A 20,040-nucleotide genomic window follows, 5' to 3' on the forward strand; every position below is an offset into this window, starting at 1 on the left:
GGGCTGCTACACAGAGGACTTGTTAACTGGAAAGCAAGTGGAACTAGAATGCTACCAGACTGTAAGTTTCCCAGAAACCATCAGCTGGGGACCATTGCCAGTAATGAACTGTCACATCTTCATTTTTTTTGCTTAGGTGCCTTCCTGCTACATTTAGTTTCTGCTGTACGATAATTAGTGTAAACAAATACAACTTTCTGTCAAGTCCTCTAGATTTTCTGACCTCTAGACTAGTTGAGACTTGCAAATCATGCCTCAGTTGCATGTGTTCTTGTGGGAGTAGTGAAGGGAAAGGTTATCCTACTTATAGAGGGAGTGTGTATATAGTAAGCTGTCACACAATGCAATGCAGCAACCAAAATTGTTGTGCTGTGTTGCTTGAGAGAGAGAGAGCAAGGAGTACAAAATCTGCTTCCCTAGTGCTGGTGCACAATCAGGTTTCCTAGCACCACGCATACACCGTTGCTCTATAGTAGGTAGGATTCCAGTACAAAATACTATGCTTAGATAAACCTTAAAACTGTTCCCACTGTGAATGTGCAATACGTTTGTGCTGGCACGTTTGCGTGGCCGGCAGAAATTCTGAACTTTCAAGTTCTACTTAAGCTCAAGGAATTTGCTTGGAAAATTCTGGCAGCATATACACACAGAGAACATTACCTCTTACAGTGCTATCAATGGGTGTGTGCCAAAGTGGAATGTAATTCTCCATAAAATGATCCACTAAATTGTATTGTATTGTATTGTATTGTAATTGCATTTATTTTGCGCTTACTGCCCCAGACGAGGCGTTGAAGCGCTTTTTCGGCGAGTAGCACGCTACTTCGGAGCCCATAAAGGATTAGTGTTGAATTAGTATAGTGAAATATAAAAGTGATTTAAGTGGTGGAAAGGTTAGTCAATTATTTGGATTCAGAAGGATAGCGGAAGGATAGAAGAGGGAAAAAAGGTTTGTATTTATATAGCGCTTGCTATCCCTGATGGGGTGTTGAAGCGCCTTTTTTGGGGAGAGTAGCATGCTACTCCGGAAACCCATAAAGGATTAGTATAGTGAAATATGAAAGTAATTTGAGTGGTGGATATTAGTCAATTATTTGGAGTGAGAAGGATAGCGGAGGGATAGAAGAGGGAAAAAAAGGTTGCGTTTATATAGCGCTTGATACCCCTGATGGGGGTGTTGAAGCGCTTTTTTGGCGAGTAGCACGCTACTCCGGAACCCATTAAGGATTAGTGTTGAAAATTAGTATAGTGAAATATGAAAGTAATTTGAGTGGTGGATATGTTATTCAGTTATTTGGATAGACATAACCTCATTTCGACAAATTATTGCCCATAGTCACCTGAGTGCTTCCTGAAATATTGCAAGTAACTCACCATGTTAAGATTCAGTCATATAAAGAATGAGGCAGTTTTTGTGCAATACAGAGCTTAATGCAGATTGGAAATCCTTAGGAAATTATCAGTGGATTTATTAAATAGTCATAATTGAGGGTGAGGAAAATCCAATTCTTCCGTAAGAGTTTATTTCCTGGGGATCACTTTGCTGAGCTATTTAAGATGGTGGACATGGTTCATCTCAGCTATGTACGTTTTGTGTCATGTTTCTAGACTCAGAGATGCAGTAATATACACTGATTCTTTGTTAACAACATAATTTTCATCACTGCAGTTTTCTGGCGTACAAGTATTTATTTCTAAGCTTAGCCTTAATCTGTGATCAGATTTTGTTCAGACAGCACTATTCAAGCATTTATCTTGGAATTGCGGTTTCTCTGGTGATGAATCCAACGAGACTCCTCAAGAATGTTAACCTGGACGCTGACCTGTTTGTCATATTATGATTTCACCCCCAATCTGCATTTATTCTTTTAGGTTATGGAGAATTGAGTGCTCCCACAGCTGGGAGCAGTGTGAGATGAGCCATCTTCTTTGAGGCTTCCCAATTTTGGTCAGCAAAACTGAAGACGTCATAAAGATCGATTGACAGGGATAGTTTACTAGTCACTGTCATGCTGGATCTATTTGTAAGTTTTGAATGATTATTCACAGAATGAGGCTACCTGAACCTGACAGGCCACCAGGAGATTGGAGTAGTATTACAATAGCAATCCTTGTTCCTGCTAGTGAGAATCAAGCTGATATCCAATGATCTTGATGTGCCACTACGCATTTTGTTGTCTTTGGAGTTCTCCACAGTTTAGGATATTGTTCTTGACTTTCAGTGTGAATTCAGGACTGTTGGGATGTCACTATAGGTTATGGTATGTAATAAAATCAGTAAACATATTTTGACAATTTCCTTGGTGCAACACAATAGCTTTGCCTTCCCTCTTTAATACAAGATTGAGTTATTCGTTTATATTGAAGAGGAATTTCTGGAGCTCAATTGACACAACACTGAAGCGATGTAAATGATTCCAGAGTTTAGCAGGAAACAGCGATAGATCAGGACCATTTCTCCAAATCATAACCTTGGAGTTCCCTTTGTCAAAAGACCTACCATGAGCCCCCAGATTTCTGCCACTGTCAACACAGTTAAATGTGCTAAGGGTCAGTGACTGCTTCCCTTGTCTCAGGAATCATTGCACCAAACTTTTTACACAAACATATGTAGAGAATGCAACTTGAGCAGCGTACGGCCTTACTTCTACGTATACACAAGCCTTCTCTTTGCTGTACTGATTCGCTCTATGGCCTCCATAAATTAACTGTTGTGGTTCATCAATCTCTGAAGAGATCAGCACCTCACTATCTGCAAACCATATTAAAATGACGAAGTGTTGATTAGCGATGCACGTGAACCTGATCTGCATGCTCACTTGACAGAGGTTTTACATTTAATCTTGAGCTTGCAACATTCTCTGGTCTGACCCTTTGTATGTAAAGGACCTTCTGCCTGATGTCAGGTCTGTGCTTTGTACCACATTGGTCTCTGTAGGCTTGAAGGCTATTATTCCTAATATCTATCTCACTTTTGAAATTGTAATCTTTTTAGCCTGCTTGTGTAGAAAATTCTCCAAGATACTTTGGTTGAGGAACATCGTTAACTGAATGTACCATGTCTTTGAATGGAAACCAAATTTGAATGGTCATGGAAAAGCTAGAGTAAAGTTGGAGAGTATACTGGGTGGAGCTGAACCCTAACTGGGAGTACATGGTTTCTCAATTTTGAGCAACAGTTGCACCCAAATTCACAACACAACACATTTTGTAACATTTTAAAAATATGTATTTACTTTCTTCAATGTCTGAAAATAAAATTCATCTATTTACAAGACTAGGGTTATCAATTGCAGAAGTAACAGTTATACACAGAAGAGGTATCAAATGTTTACATACATTTACACAACTTTACAAAAATATTTTCATTAAACAAACTCATTACATACAGTACTTTCCTACTTTGAATTACTGCATTTCAAAACGTTGGCATACAGTCAATTCCCTGGATATGTTTGTTTAGCAAGAATGCTACAGTGAAATAATAATAAATAAGATATACTAAAGTATTGTTGTGTGTTTTAAGCAGCAGTGTTTAAAGTACCTTGTATGTGGCCATACTTTCAGTGTTAGACCAGTTCAATGTCATGATTGTCAGAGCTGAGGATTTTAGCAGACAAACCATCAGATTGACTTATGAATCCTGATGGTAAACCCAAAGAAAAACCGAATTATTCGATTGCAGAGCTGAAGGTAAATCAGGGGAGTGTTTCGTTTGCTGATGTCAAGGCATAAGCAAGAACAACATAGCAACCATGACCAAATATACTTCAATTTAGAGCTGGCTGGATAGTTCCATGTTGTTAGGACATGTTTTGCCTCTCTGGCTTTTGTATCACAAATCACTGTGATCAGGTGTGTAGTCCGGTTGGATCAATGTATGCAGTCCACTGTGAATCGGAGAACAAGGCTGGAAAAGGAAAGCCCAAGACTGGCAACACCGTATTTTAATGACATGAATCTATGTGATAACCTTACACCAAGGTGTTCATTCATACACTGATAAAAGCAGATGAAGGCGTCAGTGTTCCATTATTCTGAATGAACAGACCTGTTGCAGAGGCATGGAAGTGACGGACTCACTCATTTCAGTCATGGCAGTGACTTGGGAAGCACAGAGAATAACAATTATTTCTGGACACAGGGTGCTCTTTCTTATCTGCTACTTTTGGGGTGCGCCATGACCAGCAAATTCTAGCAGAACAAGAGTTGATTTTAGCCATGTTTGCATCAGGTATATTAATACTGAGTGTGGCCGCTAGTAAAATAAAATTCAGATTATCGCGTAACTTTTTTTTATTTAAACGGTACAGTGCATAAAAAGAAATGTAACTATGTTGAAACAAATTGGTGTTGGGTATACTACCAAAATGTCAACTTCTAAATATTCTGCCACAGAAATACCATAGCCAGAATATTGACTATACTTAACTCTACATATATGTACTTGCCGATATGTATGTCTCATAGGAACACAGGTGCAGTGTTAACAATGGCAAATCTATACATATCTATGGTTTTGTAGCATGATATTTTTGGTCTCAATATTCTGACATACAACCTTTTGTTTTTTATATTGGTTATCACACCTTTTCTACTTTGAAATGTACCTTTTTACCCAATACTTCTATAAACATGGTAAAGAAAGTGTGTCAATACCTATGAATTTTGCAATTAAAGTATAGTACAGTATATTCGTTTTACACGATATACTTGTAGGGATATGCATGAATACACCCTACACCTGGCAATATATGAGTACATTCATTGTGTATTTTAATTGTCGACTATCTTTGAGAGTACATATTATGTAGTTTGCCTCGTAAGTATACCTTCTAAAAAGAAGCTCCTGCACACTTCTCGCTGATCACTACTGCAATCTATAAAATCACATGTGCCACACAGTCTGACGGTTTCCAAACATGTATTTCTAGTTCTAAGTTAAATAAAGCACATGATGGATCACGTTTTTACATCGTAATAGTTGAAGAAAAATCAAATACGACTATGCCACTTCAATTTGAGTGATCTAACACCCAGTCATTGGCATCAAGAGGATTTAAGAGCCGGTTAAAAAAGATAAAGGCTAGAACAAAACAAATTTTGATTTACACATGTGCAGGAGCAAGCAAACTATCTAGTTCGAAAAGATATCTAAGGAAAAATAAAGAGCTTATTATGGTGATGGTAACTGAATGTACAATGGGCTGGCTTTTTTTAAATATTCACGTGACAAGCAATCCACAGTAGACCTGAAATATTCACCTTTTTATAACACTTAGTAAAAAGAATATCTGTGGGTGTCAAATTTAGTTTCAACTAATGCAAAAGTGTTTATTCGGAGGGGGCTGTCTACTAAACTTATACAATATTTTTTTTTTTTAATTTATTTGAATGTTAAACAAAATACTTTCTAATGGGTAGTGATAACAAATGTTATAGAATATGTTTTTGCAATGTATTGTTTTCTCTGTTTAATAACTTCATTATTTTATGAAAATATTGTGATAATATTATCTTTTTATGTGCAAAATCAGAGCTGACAACTTAAATATACCAGTTAACTGCAAGGAAATGAGACTGGGCTTTGAAAATGTCCTGTTGTGGAAGTCAGGTACCACTGTTAGAAAATTACACCCTAGTTTGTGGTAATATTATAGTAGTCCGGCTTTTTAGTGAAATAGTCTGCTCATATTTGATGATGATGTTGTTGAGAGAATACTTTAGATGATCACTTTTCGAATAGTACAGAAGCATAAAAGATATATGTGTATTTACATCATTGCTTTTGCAGGATGAATTGCTAGGAGTGTTTCGTGGAACAGCCTAATGTTTTAGGAATCAGAAGATGAAGTCATACACAAGGCACAAATAAGGCACTTCTGTTCTATTAGTATCATTCATATTTAGTATCATTCATATTACCATACATAGTCTTCCTCGAACTAATCGGACCCTTGTTAAGGCATTGCTGAGAGAGTCCTTTCATCATGCTACTTTATCATGCATTCATTGCAGCCCCAAACATGGTGACATTCCCACATTTGCAGTTACTCTGTTCACCCGTCTTATGGCTTGAAAAGTATGACTCCTGAGATTTCCCCAAGCTTGCTTCAAGTGATTCTTTTAGGAGATGTTTGATACTCTCTCAAAAATTGCATCTTCTTCCTTGATATAGTTTGAGGCTGTAACCATCTCTACAAATTTCTAATTGCAGGGTTTATTCAGTTGTCAAAGAAAACAAGGATCCCATCTATGTTCATCTTTTTTTGATAGAGAGCCAAGTTGGTATTTACTGAAAAGACTGTACTAGAAGGTAGTGCTTGCATCAACTGATGTAGACACCTTTGCTTTACCATTGGGCAGTTCATCATCGATTGAAACAATGTTCTCATACACGTTTTCAGTTTTTGTCTCATCTTTTTTGATCATCTCCTCATCTTCATTCTTTTTGCAACATTTACAGCAGCAGCAAACATATCTACCACAAAATATTTTCATGCCAGAAAAGATCCTGTCCCAAGGCTGAAGAGAATGCATCCACTTAGGAAGAAAATCCCAAGTTTTGAGAAACTCTGGAAGAACTTTAGGCCACTTGTTCTGTATTACGTTGATAATAATTGCTGCAAGAATAACTGCAACGAAGGGTACTCCAACTCCAACAAGAACTTGCCAACCTGCCACTGACAATCCAAAGACAGTCAAAGGGAAAACTATGAAGCAGAGGATTAGGTAAACTACTGCAAACCATCTGTAATTGGCTGTCTTTTCACCCAGGCCTTTGGCAAGCCGGATCGGGATTCGTGTGATGGGAATTGGATACCAGAGTAGAATCCCAGATATGTTGAAAAAGAAGTGACATAGTGCAATCTGCAGCACAAAATAAAACAAAATAGTTAATTAAAAAGTTAGAATATGATAGCTTCAGTTTTTAAGTTTTCTCACTCAATTATTACTCTCTAAAATGTTGTGTGTTTCTGTAATCTATTATAGCGCACAATAAACACCTTGAAAAAGTTAAAAGAGCATGCTTCACTTTTCAACAAATACAATCATGATGCTTCAATCAATGATATCTAGAGACACCAATTAAAGAATTTAAATTTGGAAATGCTGAATGCTATCCATGCTGTGTGGAACTCATCAGCGTACCCCAAGGGCACACCATCTGAATGCAGGAACCTTCAACTACACAGCTGTTGGATCGTCATTCTAATGTATGCAAGTGCATCCAGAAGTTTATTTGCACATGTGAGAAATAGTGAATTTGATTCACACTTGGAAATAAATGAAGCAACTGAATTGATTTCCACTGGTTTAACCCTTAGTTTGACCAACAATGACACAAACTGCCAGTTGAGCTTCTCCTATTAGTAAAATTATCATTAAAAACTTATATAATTATATAAATTGACAAACCTGCAATGAGTTTACTAGTGTTTCACTAGGACTTGCTAGAGCAGCTAGGATAGCAGTCGTCGTCGTTCCAATGTTAGAACCTAACGTCAAGGGATAAGCACGCTCAATGCTTATTACACCAATGCCTGGGAGAAGGGAAAGAACATGAAACGGGTTAGTCTCCTTTATGGTCTATGCCTACATTTTGTGAACATGAAAATTCTGAAGTTTGTAAATATGGAAAAGACTTACCAACCAGTGGTGTGATGGCAGATGTGAAAACAGAACTGCTTTGAACAATAAAGGTCATTCCAGCACCAACTAATATAGCTAGGTATCCGGTGACCCAAGAAAATGGAAATGGGAAATCTGAAGAGAATAACATTCACTTTGATTAGATTGGCAAACATTTTAGTTTGTATTTCATAATTAACAAATGAAACATACTACCAAAGTGTTTATTTATCATACAACCTCAAGTGAATGGTACAGATTATCTATATAATGTACATATAGGTCAATGCCTTGACAAATAGGCTACTTAGGTTCATCTGATAATAGGCTTCAACTCTTTGAAATGCTTTTCAATGGATGTCTGCGCTTTCTACAAAATCAACGTACCCATTTATGATATGCCCTGGTCTATTTGATAACATTGTACATTCAATCTACAATGCTTCCAAATCTCCACAAATCTCAATAGCGTCACAAACTTCTCTCTTCAAGGAATATGCCTTTTACTTTTAGCTGACTAAACTGCTCATTTTATGTAACACACACATTCGTCTATGAATGCAAAAGCCATGACGCATTTTCTGAAAATTAACATTAGGTAAATACTTGTACAGGGATTCCAAATGAACATAAATGGCAATCAGTTTCATAGTCTCTGGTTATCATTAAAATTTGGCATGGCTGAGGTCTTCTTGGACCAAATCTCTAACTTTTCCATTGTCCCTAATTCTGTTGCTACATGATTTTTAATATTTTTATATTTAATTATTACTAGACTTAAAAGCTTCATATTGGGGGGATTGTGTATGATGATCTCATTTGCATATAAAATGTCCTGGACATTGCTTTACTACTGTAGAGGAGTTAAACATTTCTCTATTAGAATAACAAGTTCTTCAGATGGACATAAACCACCCAAATTCAATACAATATTTACGAAGACCAGCCATTGAGCATAATGGAGCCTTGGGCTATTCACAAAGGTAACTTACACTTATGAGTAATTTACAGATGTAAGGTTACTCTTACGCCTGTGAGTAAACTTTCTACTTTGGGCTATTCACAGAATCTGAGTGTAAAGTTTCTTACCAGTGTCACATCTCTGCCCCCGAAACATAGTTAGAACAAATCTGTAGCGTACACTACTACTGCCAAGAAAACACAGTAGTGAGTCCAACAACACACATGTCCAATGATTGCCACTGCAACACTCTCCCATAGAAAACAATGGAGCTGGTAGCTTAAAATAAAACCACATCGGAAATAATGTTATATTAAATTAAATTAATGTAATGTAACATTTGAAAATTTAAAAAATAATGCGAATTTATTATTTAGTTCTAAAAAGTTTTGATTACCTTTTTAATTTAATAATTATTGTAGCATTAATTTAACATATTTAAATTAAATAACAATTTAATTTGAAATTAAGTTATAGTGCTGTAGCAGATTTCCTTCTGTTTTATATTTAAAATAAATATGTACACTGAATTTACAAGATTATTTAATAAAAATATATTTTTGCTAACTTTTTCCAAGTTTTATAAATGTTTCCCTATACTTTGACATATGGAGACTCTGGAGTTGTGCTTAATTTGAAAAAAATAAAATAATTGCCAGGGCCTAGGATATTTTGCAGGAGTCAACTACAGATTGCACTACTCACTGCCACTCTAGCTCTCTCAAATGTGTTCACATTTCAACAAATGTGACTATTTGAACTATTTAAGGTCACATAAAGTTGTAAGAATGTCCTGTACGTGCTGGTGCTAATGTTTTGTGTTCAGAAATAGTCAGCCCACCATGAGGTTGACTGCTATAATCAAGTGTGGAACACTCGCAAACACCAGCACAAATTAAGCACTGCTCTTGAGATCTACAGCACTATTAACTTAATTTTGAATTAAACACATTACATTAAATACAACTATTTTAGTGAAGTTTAAATTACAAAATACAGTGGGACCTAATGTATTTATTATTGTGCATAAATAATTATTAAAAGTTATGTATGAAAAGAATTAAGCATAATGTAATTATGTTTTATTTACAATTAGTGTTTTATTATTTTAAAACTCAAAAAAGTAGTTTTAAACTAGAAAATGGTCAAACATACGTTAGAATTAAATGATAATTGTGTACTATTTTGTGACTTTTAACATTATATCATATTTACTTACAACTATTTTAAATAATTTCATTTCATTTAAACATTAGTTCCTATGGGGTTTTATTTTAACTCCCATACTTTATTATCTAGGGGGGGGGTGCTGCAGTTCCAGTGGTAGGCCATGTGTGGTGCTGGGCATACTCCAGCTCCTAGATGAAGCAATTTACCACTGTTTTAGGTCCCTTTCTGGCTGTAGTAACTTTAGAAGAGAACGTTTGTGAATAGCAATGGGAATATTCTTTTGTGAGTGTGGGCACGTCCCTCCCTAACCCCTCCTTACTCTTCCTTAATCCCCTGCCCCTTAGTCATAAGTATTCCCCAATTTTCAGCCATTCCCCTGTCCCTCCCACATTTACCAGTAAAATGAATACTTTTGTGTGCAGAGACTCTGCAGTTGGGTTGAAGAAAAAGATAGGCTAGACGGAGGAGGAACCACTGCACATAAGTTTGTGAATAGCATTTCGTAGTATGTTAATTGTAGTACTACTAAATGTACTCAAAATGCATTTTGTGAACAGGGCCATGTGTATTTACTATTCAAACACCATGCACACTTTGACCCTGGGGTTGGCTATAAATAAGATAGAAGCACATATAACTGCACTTTTAGTTTTTTTGATACAGCTGCTTGAAAGTACATAAAACACTATGATGACCAGTCCCCAGAACACCTGTTCTCACAGAGATTGTGTTTGTCTGCTTCTGCCAGAATTTATCTACACTACAAGGACCAATTCAGTCCATAGTGTGTTCACCATGCGTGCACACACACACACACACCTGGACACACGCACACTCTCTCTCTCCCTCTCATTGACAGTACATTATAGTTTTATCTCAAAAGAACGGCATGAGCCGAAACTAGCGGGTATTATTAATTTAGGAGGAACACAAGCACAAAGTTTCTACAGTAAGGTTTGGTAGCAATTGATCAGAATAATGACATTATCGAACGGCATCATCACTGTAAATGTACATTTATCAGTCCACTATAGATATCTCTCAAAGTCACATTTATAATACATCCTTATTTGGACTGGTCAGTGAGATGGTATTTGCTATCTTTGGAAGTAATAATTCACTAGCCAAATGAATCCTTCTTGATGGTTATCTGGTGTCGGAGCATGCAATACTATTCTTGGACCTATGGATCTCAAGAGAAGCCAGAAAACTATCAACTACAAACTACAAAAAAACAATAAATCAGAATAGTCTCCTGCTCTATGACAGCCACCACCCTAAAGCTCTACGAGATAACCTTGCGGTGGGGCAATTTCTCCGCTTACAACGGAACTGTAACACCCTCAAGGTATATGACGTTCAAGCAAGGGAGCTGTGTACTAACCTGACAGCACACGACTATCCTTCCGGGATCATCAACCAAGCATGTATGAGGGTGAGAAATAATCAGAGTGAATACCTCCTGGAAACAAAAATGTAGGAACCTGTTGACAACCTCACTTGTATGACGACCTCTACCCCCTCTTCTAACCAAGTTCAAAAATCATGAAGCAACACTGGCCTATTCTCAAAACAGGCATCTTAGACGTTGTTGACCCCTTGATGGCATACATATGCCCAAACAATCTAAGAGATCTCCTTGTGCACACACACCCGACTCCCCCCATGGAATCCCAGCAGACATTGTGGGGACTACCACTGGTAACAGGTTGTTATTTCTGTGGTGCTTGCTCTAACTGTGCATATGTGCTTTCGCAAAAGCAAAAGCAACAAAGACACTTGATCTGTGGGAAACCCGCCCATGGGTACAAAGGATCCACACAAATTGCAATACAAAGAATTGTATCTACATTATCACCTGCCCCTGCACACTTCGCTATGTAGGGATGACCACCAGAACGATTAAAAATCAGGATTACTGAACATCGGAGCAACACCCGCTGCAAAAGGGCTACTACTAAAATGTCATTTCATTTTTTAGATTTGAAACACACAGCAGACACCAACAAGTGGACAATTCTAGAGGTCAATGATAGATGAAATGCAGAATGACTGTTCAGCAGAGAACAACAATGGGTCTTTTGTCTAATGACACACAACCACGGTCTTAAAGATGACATACCCTGGATCGAGTGCACTAAGTAATCACCCTTGCATCACAGAATAACATCCATTTATCTCAGACTTTTGCTTTCCATAACACTCTTGGATGAGTCTGGATACAATGAGTACATCTCTTTACACTTCAAACGTCCTCCCAACCTTCATATAATTGTGCCTTATGACACAGAACTTCTATGACACAAGTTCAGTTCAGTTCAGTTCAAAAAGGCTTTATTCGATTGATTAAGAACAATCATAAAAGCAAACAATTAAGAGTATATGCACAATTCATCTATTAAAAACAAATATTACATAAAAGTCCAATTAAACAAATCAGTATTTACACTGACAAAAACCCTTATTACATTAAAAAAAAATCAATTAAATAGGCACACTTTTCCTAAAACTCAAAACATTTTTTCGGAAAACTGTTATCCTTAAGACACTATTCTCGTTATCTAGGGATTATAATGCCAAAAAGGCATGACGGCATTGACGGAGCCCATACTGTTTTAAGATGGGCATCAAAAGCAGACCCTACAGAAGAACAGAATTTACAGAAAAGGGTAACATGAATCGTGGATTGGGGGGAGATATTATCACAAGGGTCTTATGACCAGTTATTCATAAGAGGAATAGAGACTAGTCTATGGAAGACCCCCAGCCTAAATCGAGTTAATAGGAACCTATCGTAAGCACCGGAAACAAAAATTAAATAGGGTTGAATGTTAAAAGTAGTTAAAACCAGTTGATTGTGCAGGTCTGTGGGCTTTAAAATCTCAGATGACATTCTGAGATCATCCAATAGCAAGAGACCCTCTTTTCTCAATTCCTTCCTAGTTGCTGTCATGATGGTGGTAGGATTGTTAAAATACTCTAAGTGGCCAAGATTTTTTAAAAAGTTGTAAACATATCTTAGCCATGGAATCCTCATGACACCTTCCAATTTTAAGATATCTAAAAGGATATCTCTATTCAGTTTGGACTACTCTTTCAGCCTGTGCCATAATAGCACAGGCTCCAGTCTAATTAAATCAGAGATGTAGGGAAGACCAAGCTCTGCATGGCAGATGGATGCTGAGGTACCTCTCGGGACAGCTAGGATGTATTTTAGGAAGGGATTTTCAACTAACTGAATAGGGGAGAGGTCAGCAAACCCCCAAACCCCACTCCCATGAGCTGCAGTAGAAACACCCTTTGCCTTATACATTTTAATAAGTTCCTCTGGTGGTCTTTTCCCCAGTTTCCTGGCAAAGGTGATAAGGGCAGATGTAGTACGTATAAATGCAAATGTTTTGGCTGCTACAGCTTGTGTCCAGGTATCGTTATGGGCAAAGAGAATGCCCAAAAAAGAGAATTTATTTGTAGCCACAATCTTTTGTCCTGCAACAAACATGTTTCTATTTGTTTTAAAACCCCTGCCAGAGCGCATAATAAAAGTTTTGGAAGAATTTACCCTTAGTCCTAAGTCTTTCATAAAGAGGGAAAAACTATCCAAAACGCGCTGAAGGCCCACTTGTGTGCGAGACATCAGCACAGCGTCATCTGCATACAAGAGGGCTGGAATTGGGCAGCCGGCTACTTGGTGAAAGTCTTGGTTATCTTTAAGCAGAGCTTCCTCAAGTCCATTTATATACAAGTTAAAAAAGAACGGAGCCAGAACACAACCCTGCCTGACTCACCTCTAATTGGCAAAGCAGCCGAACACTCGCCCTTTCAGACCGTAACGCACACGTGCCTTAGCATCGCTATAAAAGCGCTTAAGAAAATAAATAATACTTACATCCACCCCCAGGGCTTCCAGTAATTTCCATAATTTAGAGTGGACCACACAATCAAAAGCGGATGTGAGATCCACAAATGCTAAAAATAGGTTCTCTGTCTTGGCCCTCGTATATTTCCCCACCAGAAGGGAAAGGTTCAAGCCCTGCTCTACCATCCCCACACCGTCCGGAAAGCCATATTGCAGGTCCGATAGAGTAGAGTTCTCGTCAGCCCAATCCTGAAGACGTTCTAGAATAACTCTGCCTGCTACCTTTGTTGTGGCATCCAACAAGGAGATTGGTCTGTAACACCCCGGTTCTTGCCTATCCCCCTTTTTGAAGATGGGCACAATTGTAGATTCCACCCAAGTAGGTAAGAAATCAGTAATACAGCTAGCTTTGAGCACCTGCACCAGTAAGGGCCCCCACAGAGGAATGATTGACTTTAGCATATCTATGGGGACCCCGTCCGGGCCAGGAGCCTTACCACCCTGCCTAGCATGTAGAGCCCTCTCTACTTCCTTTAAGGTAAACATTAGTTCCTTATAATGTTGGGAATAATTTGAACCATGGACCACCTGGGCACAATTTTCCCTCATAACAGGGGGTTCATCACCGCTATATACATGAGCAAAGTGCTTGATCCACTGTTCTTCGGTTATGGCTATCTCTATTGTTGGGCCGGGCTCCTTAGATAAAAAAGGTGCCCTAATTACCTTCCAGAAAGCCGCACTATCCTTAGCTACAGAGGCTGAATGGAATGCCTCCCATGCCTCCTTCCTCATTGTTTTTTTTCTATCACTAATCGCCTGTTTATGTCTCTATGTCTGATTTACATTTACCAACAACTAGTTTAATCAGCGCTTCTTGATCTACCATAGCCCATCTGAGGGAGTATCCGTTGGTGCTCCCGATGGCTATATTCTCTAACAATCGATCATTATTATTGGTTCCAAAAATGGTACTAGAAGATAATGTTATAGACAGACAGAGAGGGTAATGGTCACTGAGTGAGTTCTCAGAGACATAAAAGGAGTGGAGGCTTTGTGCGTGGTAACTGGATACCAAAACATAATCAATGGTGGAACAGCATCCCCTACCATTATATGTCCAGGGCAGGGGTGCTGGTGATGAATACAATTCATTTACAAAGCCTAGGTCAAAGCTAAATATAAATTCGTTTAGCTATTCCCCCAGGGCAGTATGACTAAAGTGAGATGAACATACACCTTCTTCAGATAGTGCTCCACACAATTTGTCCCCAGCATTCTCACACAACGTACAGATAAAGTCCCCCACCAAGATTAACGTAGAATCTTTCCTTTTACTTTTACCCAATAATTTCAGCGATTGTGACATATTTTTAATGACAGTACCCACTAAACCTGGGGGGATATTATTATAGAAATTAACCAAAGCTACGGAAGATGTTTTATCTAGGTCCAACACCACTAATTGGTGATAATCATCATTAGCGAATTTTGTTATTTTCTTTAGGTTCAAGCTATTAGATATCTAAACGCACAGACCACCCTTTGCTCCACCACTCCGACCGTCAACAGCTGGGACATGATAAGTTCTGAACCCATTTAGGTGGATTGCTTCCTTGGTCCATGTCTTCTGAAAGCAGAGAACCTCATATTGTTCAATAAAATCCCACCATAATTGGATATTTAATTTTGAGCGCAATCCAGCAACATTCCACGAAACAATGTGACATAGAGGGGGTTTACCAACAACAGTGTGATTATGGCAAGGAGATGCTGCCCTTGGTAAATCCTCATTTAAACATACAGATACAGGCAAACCATTAGGCATGCCCTGGGAGCCAAGCAGAGACTTATTTCTTAAATCCCTAAGCCCTTGAACCCCGTCACTCATAGGTTCTGTTGTGACCTCCTCTAAATAGCCAGATGGGGAAAGAGCATTGGAAGTACTCTGAGTATCAACCTGAGTCTCCTTGCTTATGTCCCTGAACCCACAAGGCACAACTCTGTTGCTTCCCACACGATGATTAGCAGCAGCATCGTCTTTATCCATTAAAGTCAGACTAGAGTTGACCCCGATATTGTGTAGGCCAGTTACACAGTTGTAATGTGCAGTCGTCCCAAGGAGAAGTCAGTCAATGTCTTCAAAGGAAGGCAAGGCATCAAAACGATTGTGTGTTGGGATAGGGTATCTAAACTGCCTAATTCCCAAAGAGTTACTTCCTGCAGACTGGGGACCTTGCATCATTGAGGGGTCTGATGGACAGTAAAAATATCCCATTGGTAATATGTTTACATCGTTAGGATTAACAGGCCCGTTATAGCTCCTCTCTAAGATTGTACGCACCAAGAGTGGCGACCCAAAAGTGATCACAACACAATCTTCATGTAATGATTTGGCAGAAGTGCCAACACACCCAATCCTTCGTACCATTTTAACATCCGAAAAGAGAGGATTTTTTAAACCTGTCCTTACGGTAAGAAAATGGAGTGACTTATTCCTTAACGATCCCCAAAATTCATAAAGATCTGGAGCATCCCCCCGGACGCCCCATCGTATCAGGGATTGGCTCAATACTTGAGCCATTGTCTAAATTCGCCGACGCTTTCTTCCGGCCATTGGTTCAGAATACCGACACCTATCTTAAAGATACCAAGGCAGTCCTGCAACTTCTTGAAAACCTTACATTTGATCCTGAACAACAACTCCTACTTGGATTAGATGTCGAAAGCTTATATACTAGCTTGCCACGTGATGAGACACTTGATATTATAGAAGAAGTACTTTTCTCGACCACCTAGAACTATCATACACCAAGAAATATGGTCATGGAGTGTATCACACTTGCCCTCAAGAAAAACATCTTCCTGTACCAAGGGGTGCATTATTTACAGAAACACGGTACCAGCATGGGGAGCACCTTTGCACCGAGTCTGGCTGGTCTCCATGTACACCACCTTGAATCACAAAAGATACTTCACCAGCGCAATCCATTCTATAATAACATCGTTCTACGGAAGCATTACATTGACGAAATTCTGGTTATTTAGAAGGGTGACTCGGAATCTGTTACAACATTTATGACTTGGCTGAATCAACAGAACACCTTTTTGAAGTTCACCCACACATCATCCAATAGAAACTTGGTGTTTCTTGACCTGAACATCTACCCAGATGAAGGTAGATTAAAAACTAGCACGCACTTTAAACCAATGGCGAAGAATTGTTTATTACTGTATGACAGCTTCCACCCCAGACACCTTCGGGACAACCTCCCGTATGGTCAATTCCTCCGCCTACGACAGAATTGTTCTGAACTAACAGACTTCAAAAAACAAGCTAAGGATCTAGAGAAAAAACTACTGGAACATAACTACCTAGAACCCTTTGTGAAGAAAGGATTAAAACGGGCTAGAAACAATCACAGAGACTCTCTGTTAGAAGATCACACATCACAAGAACAAGAAACTAGACCTATCTGGGTGACCCCTTTCAACACTTACTCCAACCAAGTGTCTAAGCTTATCAATAAGAACTGGAAGATCCTCAACTGCGGGGGCCTCAACTTCCCTAAACCCATGTTCTCCCACAAAAGGGGTAGAAGCCTTAGGGACATACTGGTCCACACAAGACCATGCACACTACCAGCAAGAAATCCCACCATTACGACTCTACCACCTATCCAATGTCACCATCCGTGTGGCCTTTGTAGTACGTGCTATCTGACCAAGAAAAGCACGCACATCACCTTCCTTAACGGCGCAACCTGGGAGCAAAGGAAGTTTACAAATTGTAACAGCAGGAACGTGATATATTTGATCACGTGCCCATGCAGAATGGAATACGTCGGAATGACCACGAGACATGTTAAGATACGTATCGGCGAACATAGGAGCAATGTACGCTGTAAAAAGAGCACAACCAAGATAGCCAACCACTTCCTAACTATGAATCACAATGTTGATGACCTTAAATGTACAGTTATAGAACAACTAAACTTCGAGAATGGTCTTTTTGAGAAAGAGCAACGATGGGTGTTCCGTCTAGGTACCCACATAACAGGCCTCAACGATGATATACCTTGGTCACAACTCACATAGTGCCATTATTACTCATTAATGAGGACATCTGATCTGGTCCCCCGCTTTCTGTCTATGACTATTCAAATATTACATGATTTTCCAATTTTCAAAAAAAAATATTCCTTTATGAACTCTGATCTCCTGATACCAGGATACCTCTGATTATGGATACCTCTGATTATGATGAGATATCCCAAACATCAAACTCTATTTCTTCAATATTTTATAATTAATTTTGGGGTCCTGTGAACCTAATGACCCATACACTCCAGACAATGGGTATCTTATTTATGTTTTGTTATGCTACTCCCGCTCCCAATTGAGCTGATCACAACTTCCAGTAGCGCTAACACGTTAGCGTTACAGGTGACACTTATCACTGGGGACAGCAAGCAATTTTTTAAAATCATGTGCATTGACCACTCTCTTGAGGAACAGCAAAATGCACTGTGACCACGTTCTTCCCTCTTTTCCCTTTTTTTGCTCCGGCTCACCAAAAACTTCTACCAATGTCGGAGAGATCATAATTGCTAGCGCCTTGAGTTTTTCATCGCGCACTTTGGCCGCCGCCCACTTGGTAGCGTAGAATGTTGTTTTGATCCATACGTTCTTTCCAAAGACTCCCTTCCGTTAACCCACAACCAACCTAGGTTAGCGCTCTAGTCTCTGTGTTAGCTCACAACCGGAAGTACCACTACATCACAACCCCGGTTGACTAATACGATCCAGGTGAAACCATTTCCCGGTTCTCACCAATTACTGCCCTCATAAATAGAGTGCCTTCAGCATTCTCCCGCAGTACAGCGGAACCGCGGGATGGACTCACATTGAGCCAGGGACTTTCATAGGGCACGTAAGTACAGCATAGCCGTCTCAGGGACCAGATGCTTCTTTTGCTCCCAGCATTACCGGAAGGTAAAGGACTCTTTTTCTTTCAACCATTAGTATCGAGTAACCTCGTCCTATCCACCCGTTCTTGAGGTTCATGAGGCATTGCTTTCTCATATATATATAAGTATGTATCAGACTTACGCCATTTTTTCTTTATTTTTCATAGATTTGCTCACCAATTGAGAGTATTACTATAGAGTGTGTGTTTTCTGTTTTTTGTGTGTGCGTCTTGTATTGTCTCCTTTTTCCCTAACAGGTCACTACACCTCTTTTGCGCTAAAGGCTTATGGTTACACAACACTAAATGTCACAATGTGGCAAACTGCTTACTTTTGCAGGTACTACGAGTTAAGCTTCCTGGGACATTCAGTTATAATTGTTTCCTTTTTTCTTTCTTTCAGACACTGATTAAGGCATACCATTAGGTATTGTATATAAATGCTTTATTGTCTGCATTTACACATACATTAATAGTCTGTAATTAGAGTTAACATAGGTAATATAGGAGGGATCTTTTTCCTGTCCTGACGAAGATGCCTTGCAGCATCGAAACATGTTGACTCACTAGGAGTATCCGCACATTACGCAGGACATCTCCGCACCACATTTTTAATAGCGCCAGCCTCCCTTGACCTATTAAAGTTTTTATGTCTAACAAGGCCAGGTCTTTTTAATTCACCCACCTACTTGCACTCCAGACCCTCCCCCTTGCATTACAAGTAGCACTACATCATCAGTGCTCCCGCGTAGTCGCAGGTTGTAGCACGCCCGTCCCGCAGCGGGCGGGAAGACCCCTATGATGAAGCTTGACACCAAGGGCCATTTTGGTGTGTGAGGGGTATTTAAACAAACACAGTGTGCGTTCAACCTCCGTAGGATACACACCTTCCACTATCCATGATATCTGACCCCAGTCTTCCCCCCCCCCTCAGAGGTGGATTCCTTTGTTTTGTATATGTATTTAAAACAACAGCATCCAAACAAACAAACAGAATGACTTTACAAACCCTGGACCACAATCTTAGGTTAGTGTCCCAGCCCTGCCTCTAACTGTCTCTGACAGGCTCAGACGGGCCTGCCCTTGGTCCGGGCTTCGTCCAGGCACTGTCCCGCGCCGCGGGGGTAGAGGCAGCGCTTTAGAGAGTGAAGAGAGTACGGAGGGTGCTCCCAGCAGGTAGATGCCAAGGGAAAAGGTCTCTACGCCGCGGGGGGAGAGGCAGCGCTTTATGCGCGGTCACCATGCCTCCCTCACTCATGGCAGCTGTGCACCCGCTGATGCACCCTGGGGGCTGAAGTTCTCGCCCGGGGTGTGAATGCGCCTGGAATTCGGCACCTGCGTGAAGAGAGAACGGAGGGTGCTCCCAGCAGGTATGTCCCAAGGAAAAAGAACAGCAGTGAGAAAGAAGTACTAGGAAAGCAAGAGTGAAGGAACACGACCTGTTTACCAGAT

The 20,040-nt window shown here is 39.5% G+C and overlaps 1 protein-coding gene across 2 annotated transcripts in view; it reads right to left on the minus strand.

Moving 5' to 3' along the window:
• Nucleotides 1-3,206: 3,206 nt before the first annotated feature.
• Nucleotides 3,207-20,040, minus strand: part of LOC146862941 (sodium-dependent phosphate transport protein 2B-like) — a 90,260-nt gene continuing 73,426 nt past the window's right edge. For both annotated transcript variants that reach the window (XM_085642309.1, XM_085642310.1), the window contains exons 11-13: nt 7,651-7,767; nt 7,420-7,544; nt 3,207-6,870 (exon numbers count right to left, since the gene is read on the minus strand). In XM_085642309.1, the coding sequence (XP_085498435.1) occupies nt 6,310-6,870; nt 7,420-7,544; nt 7,651-7,767 (803 nt within the window). In that variant the 3' untranslated portion in view covers nt 3,207-6,309. The remainder of the gene's footprint in view (nt 6,871-7,419; nt 7,545-7,650; nt 7,768-20,040) is intronic.

The sequence above is a fragment of the Triturus cristatus genome, chromosome 2_2 (assembly GCF_964204655.1).
Source record: "Triturus cristatus chromosome 2_2, aTriCri1.1, whole genome shotgun sequence".
In the NCBI taxonomy this organism is placed as follows: domain Eukaryota; kingdom Metazoa; phylum Chordata; class Amphibia; order Caudata; family Salamandridae; genus Triturus; species Triturus cristatus.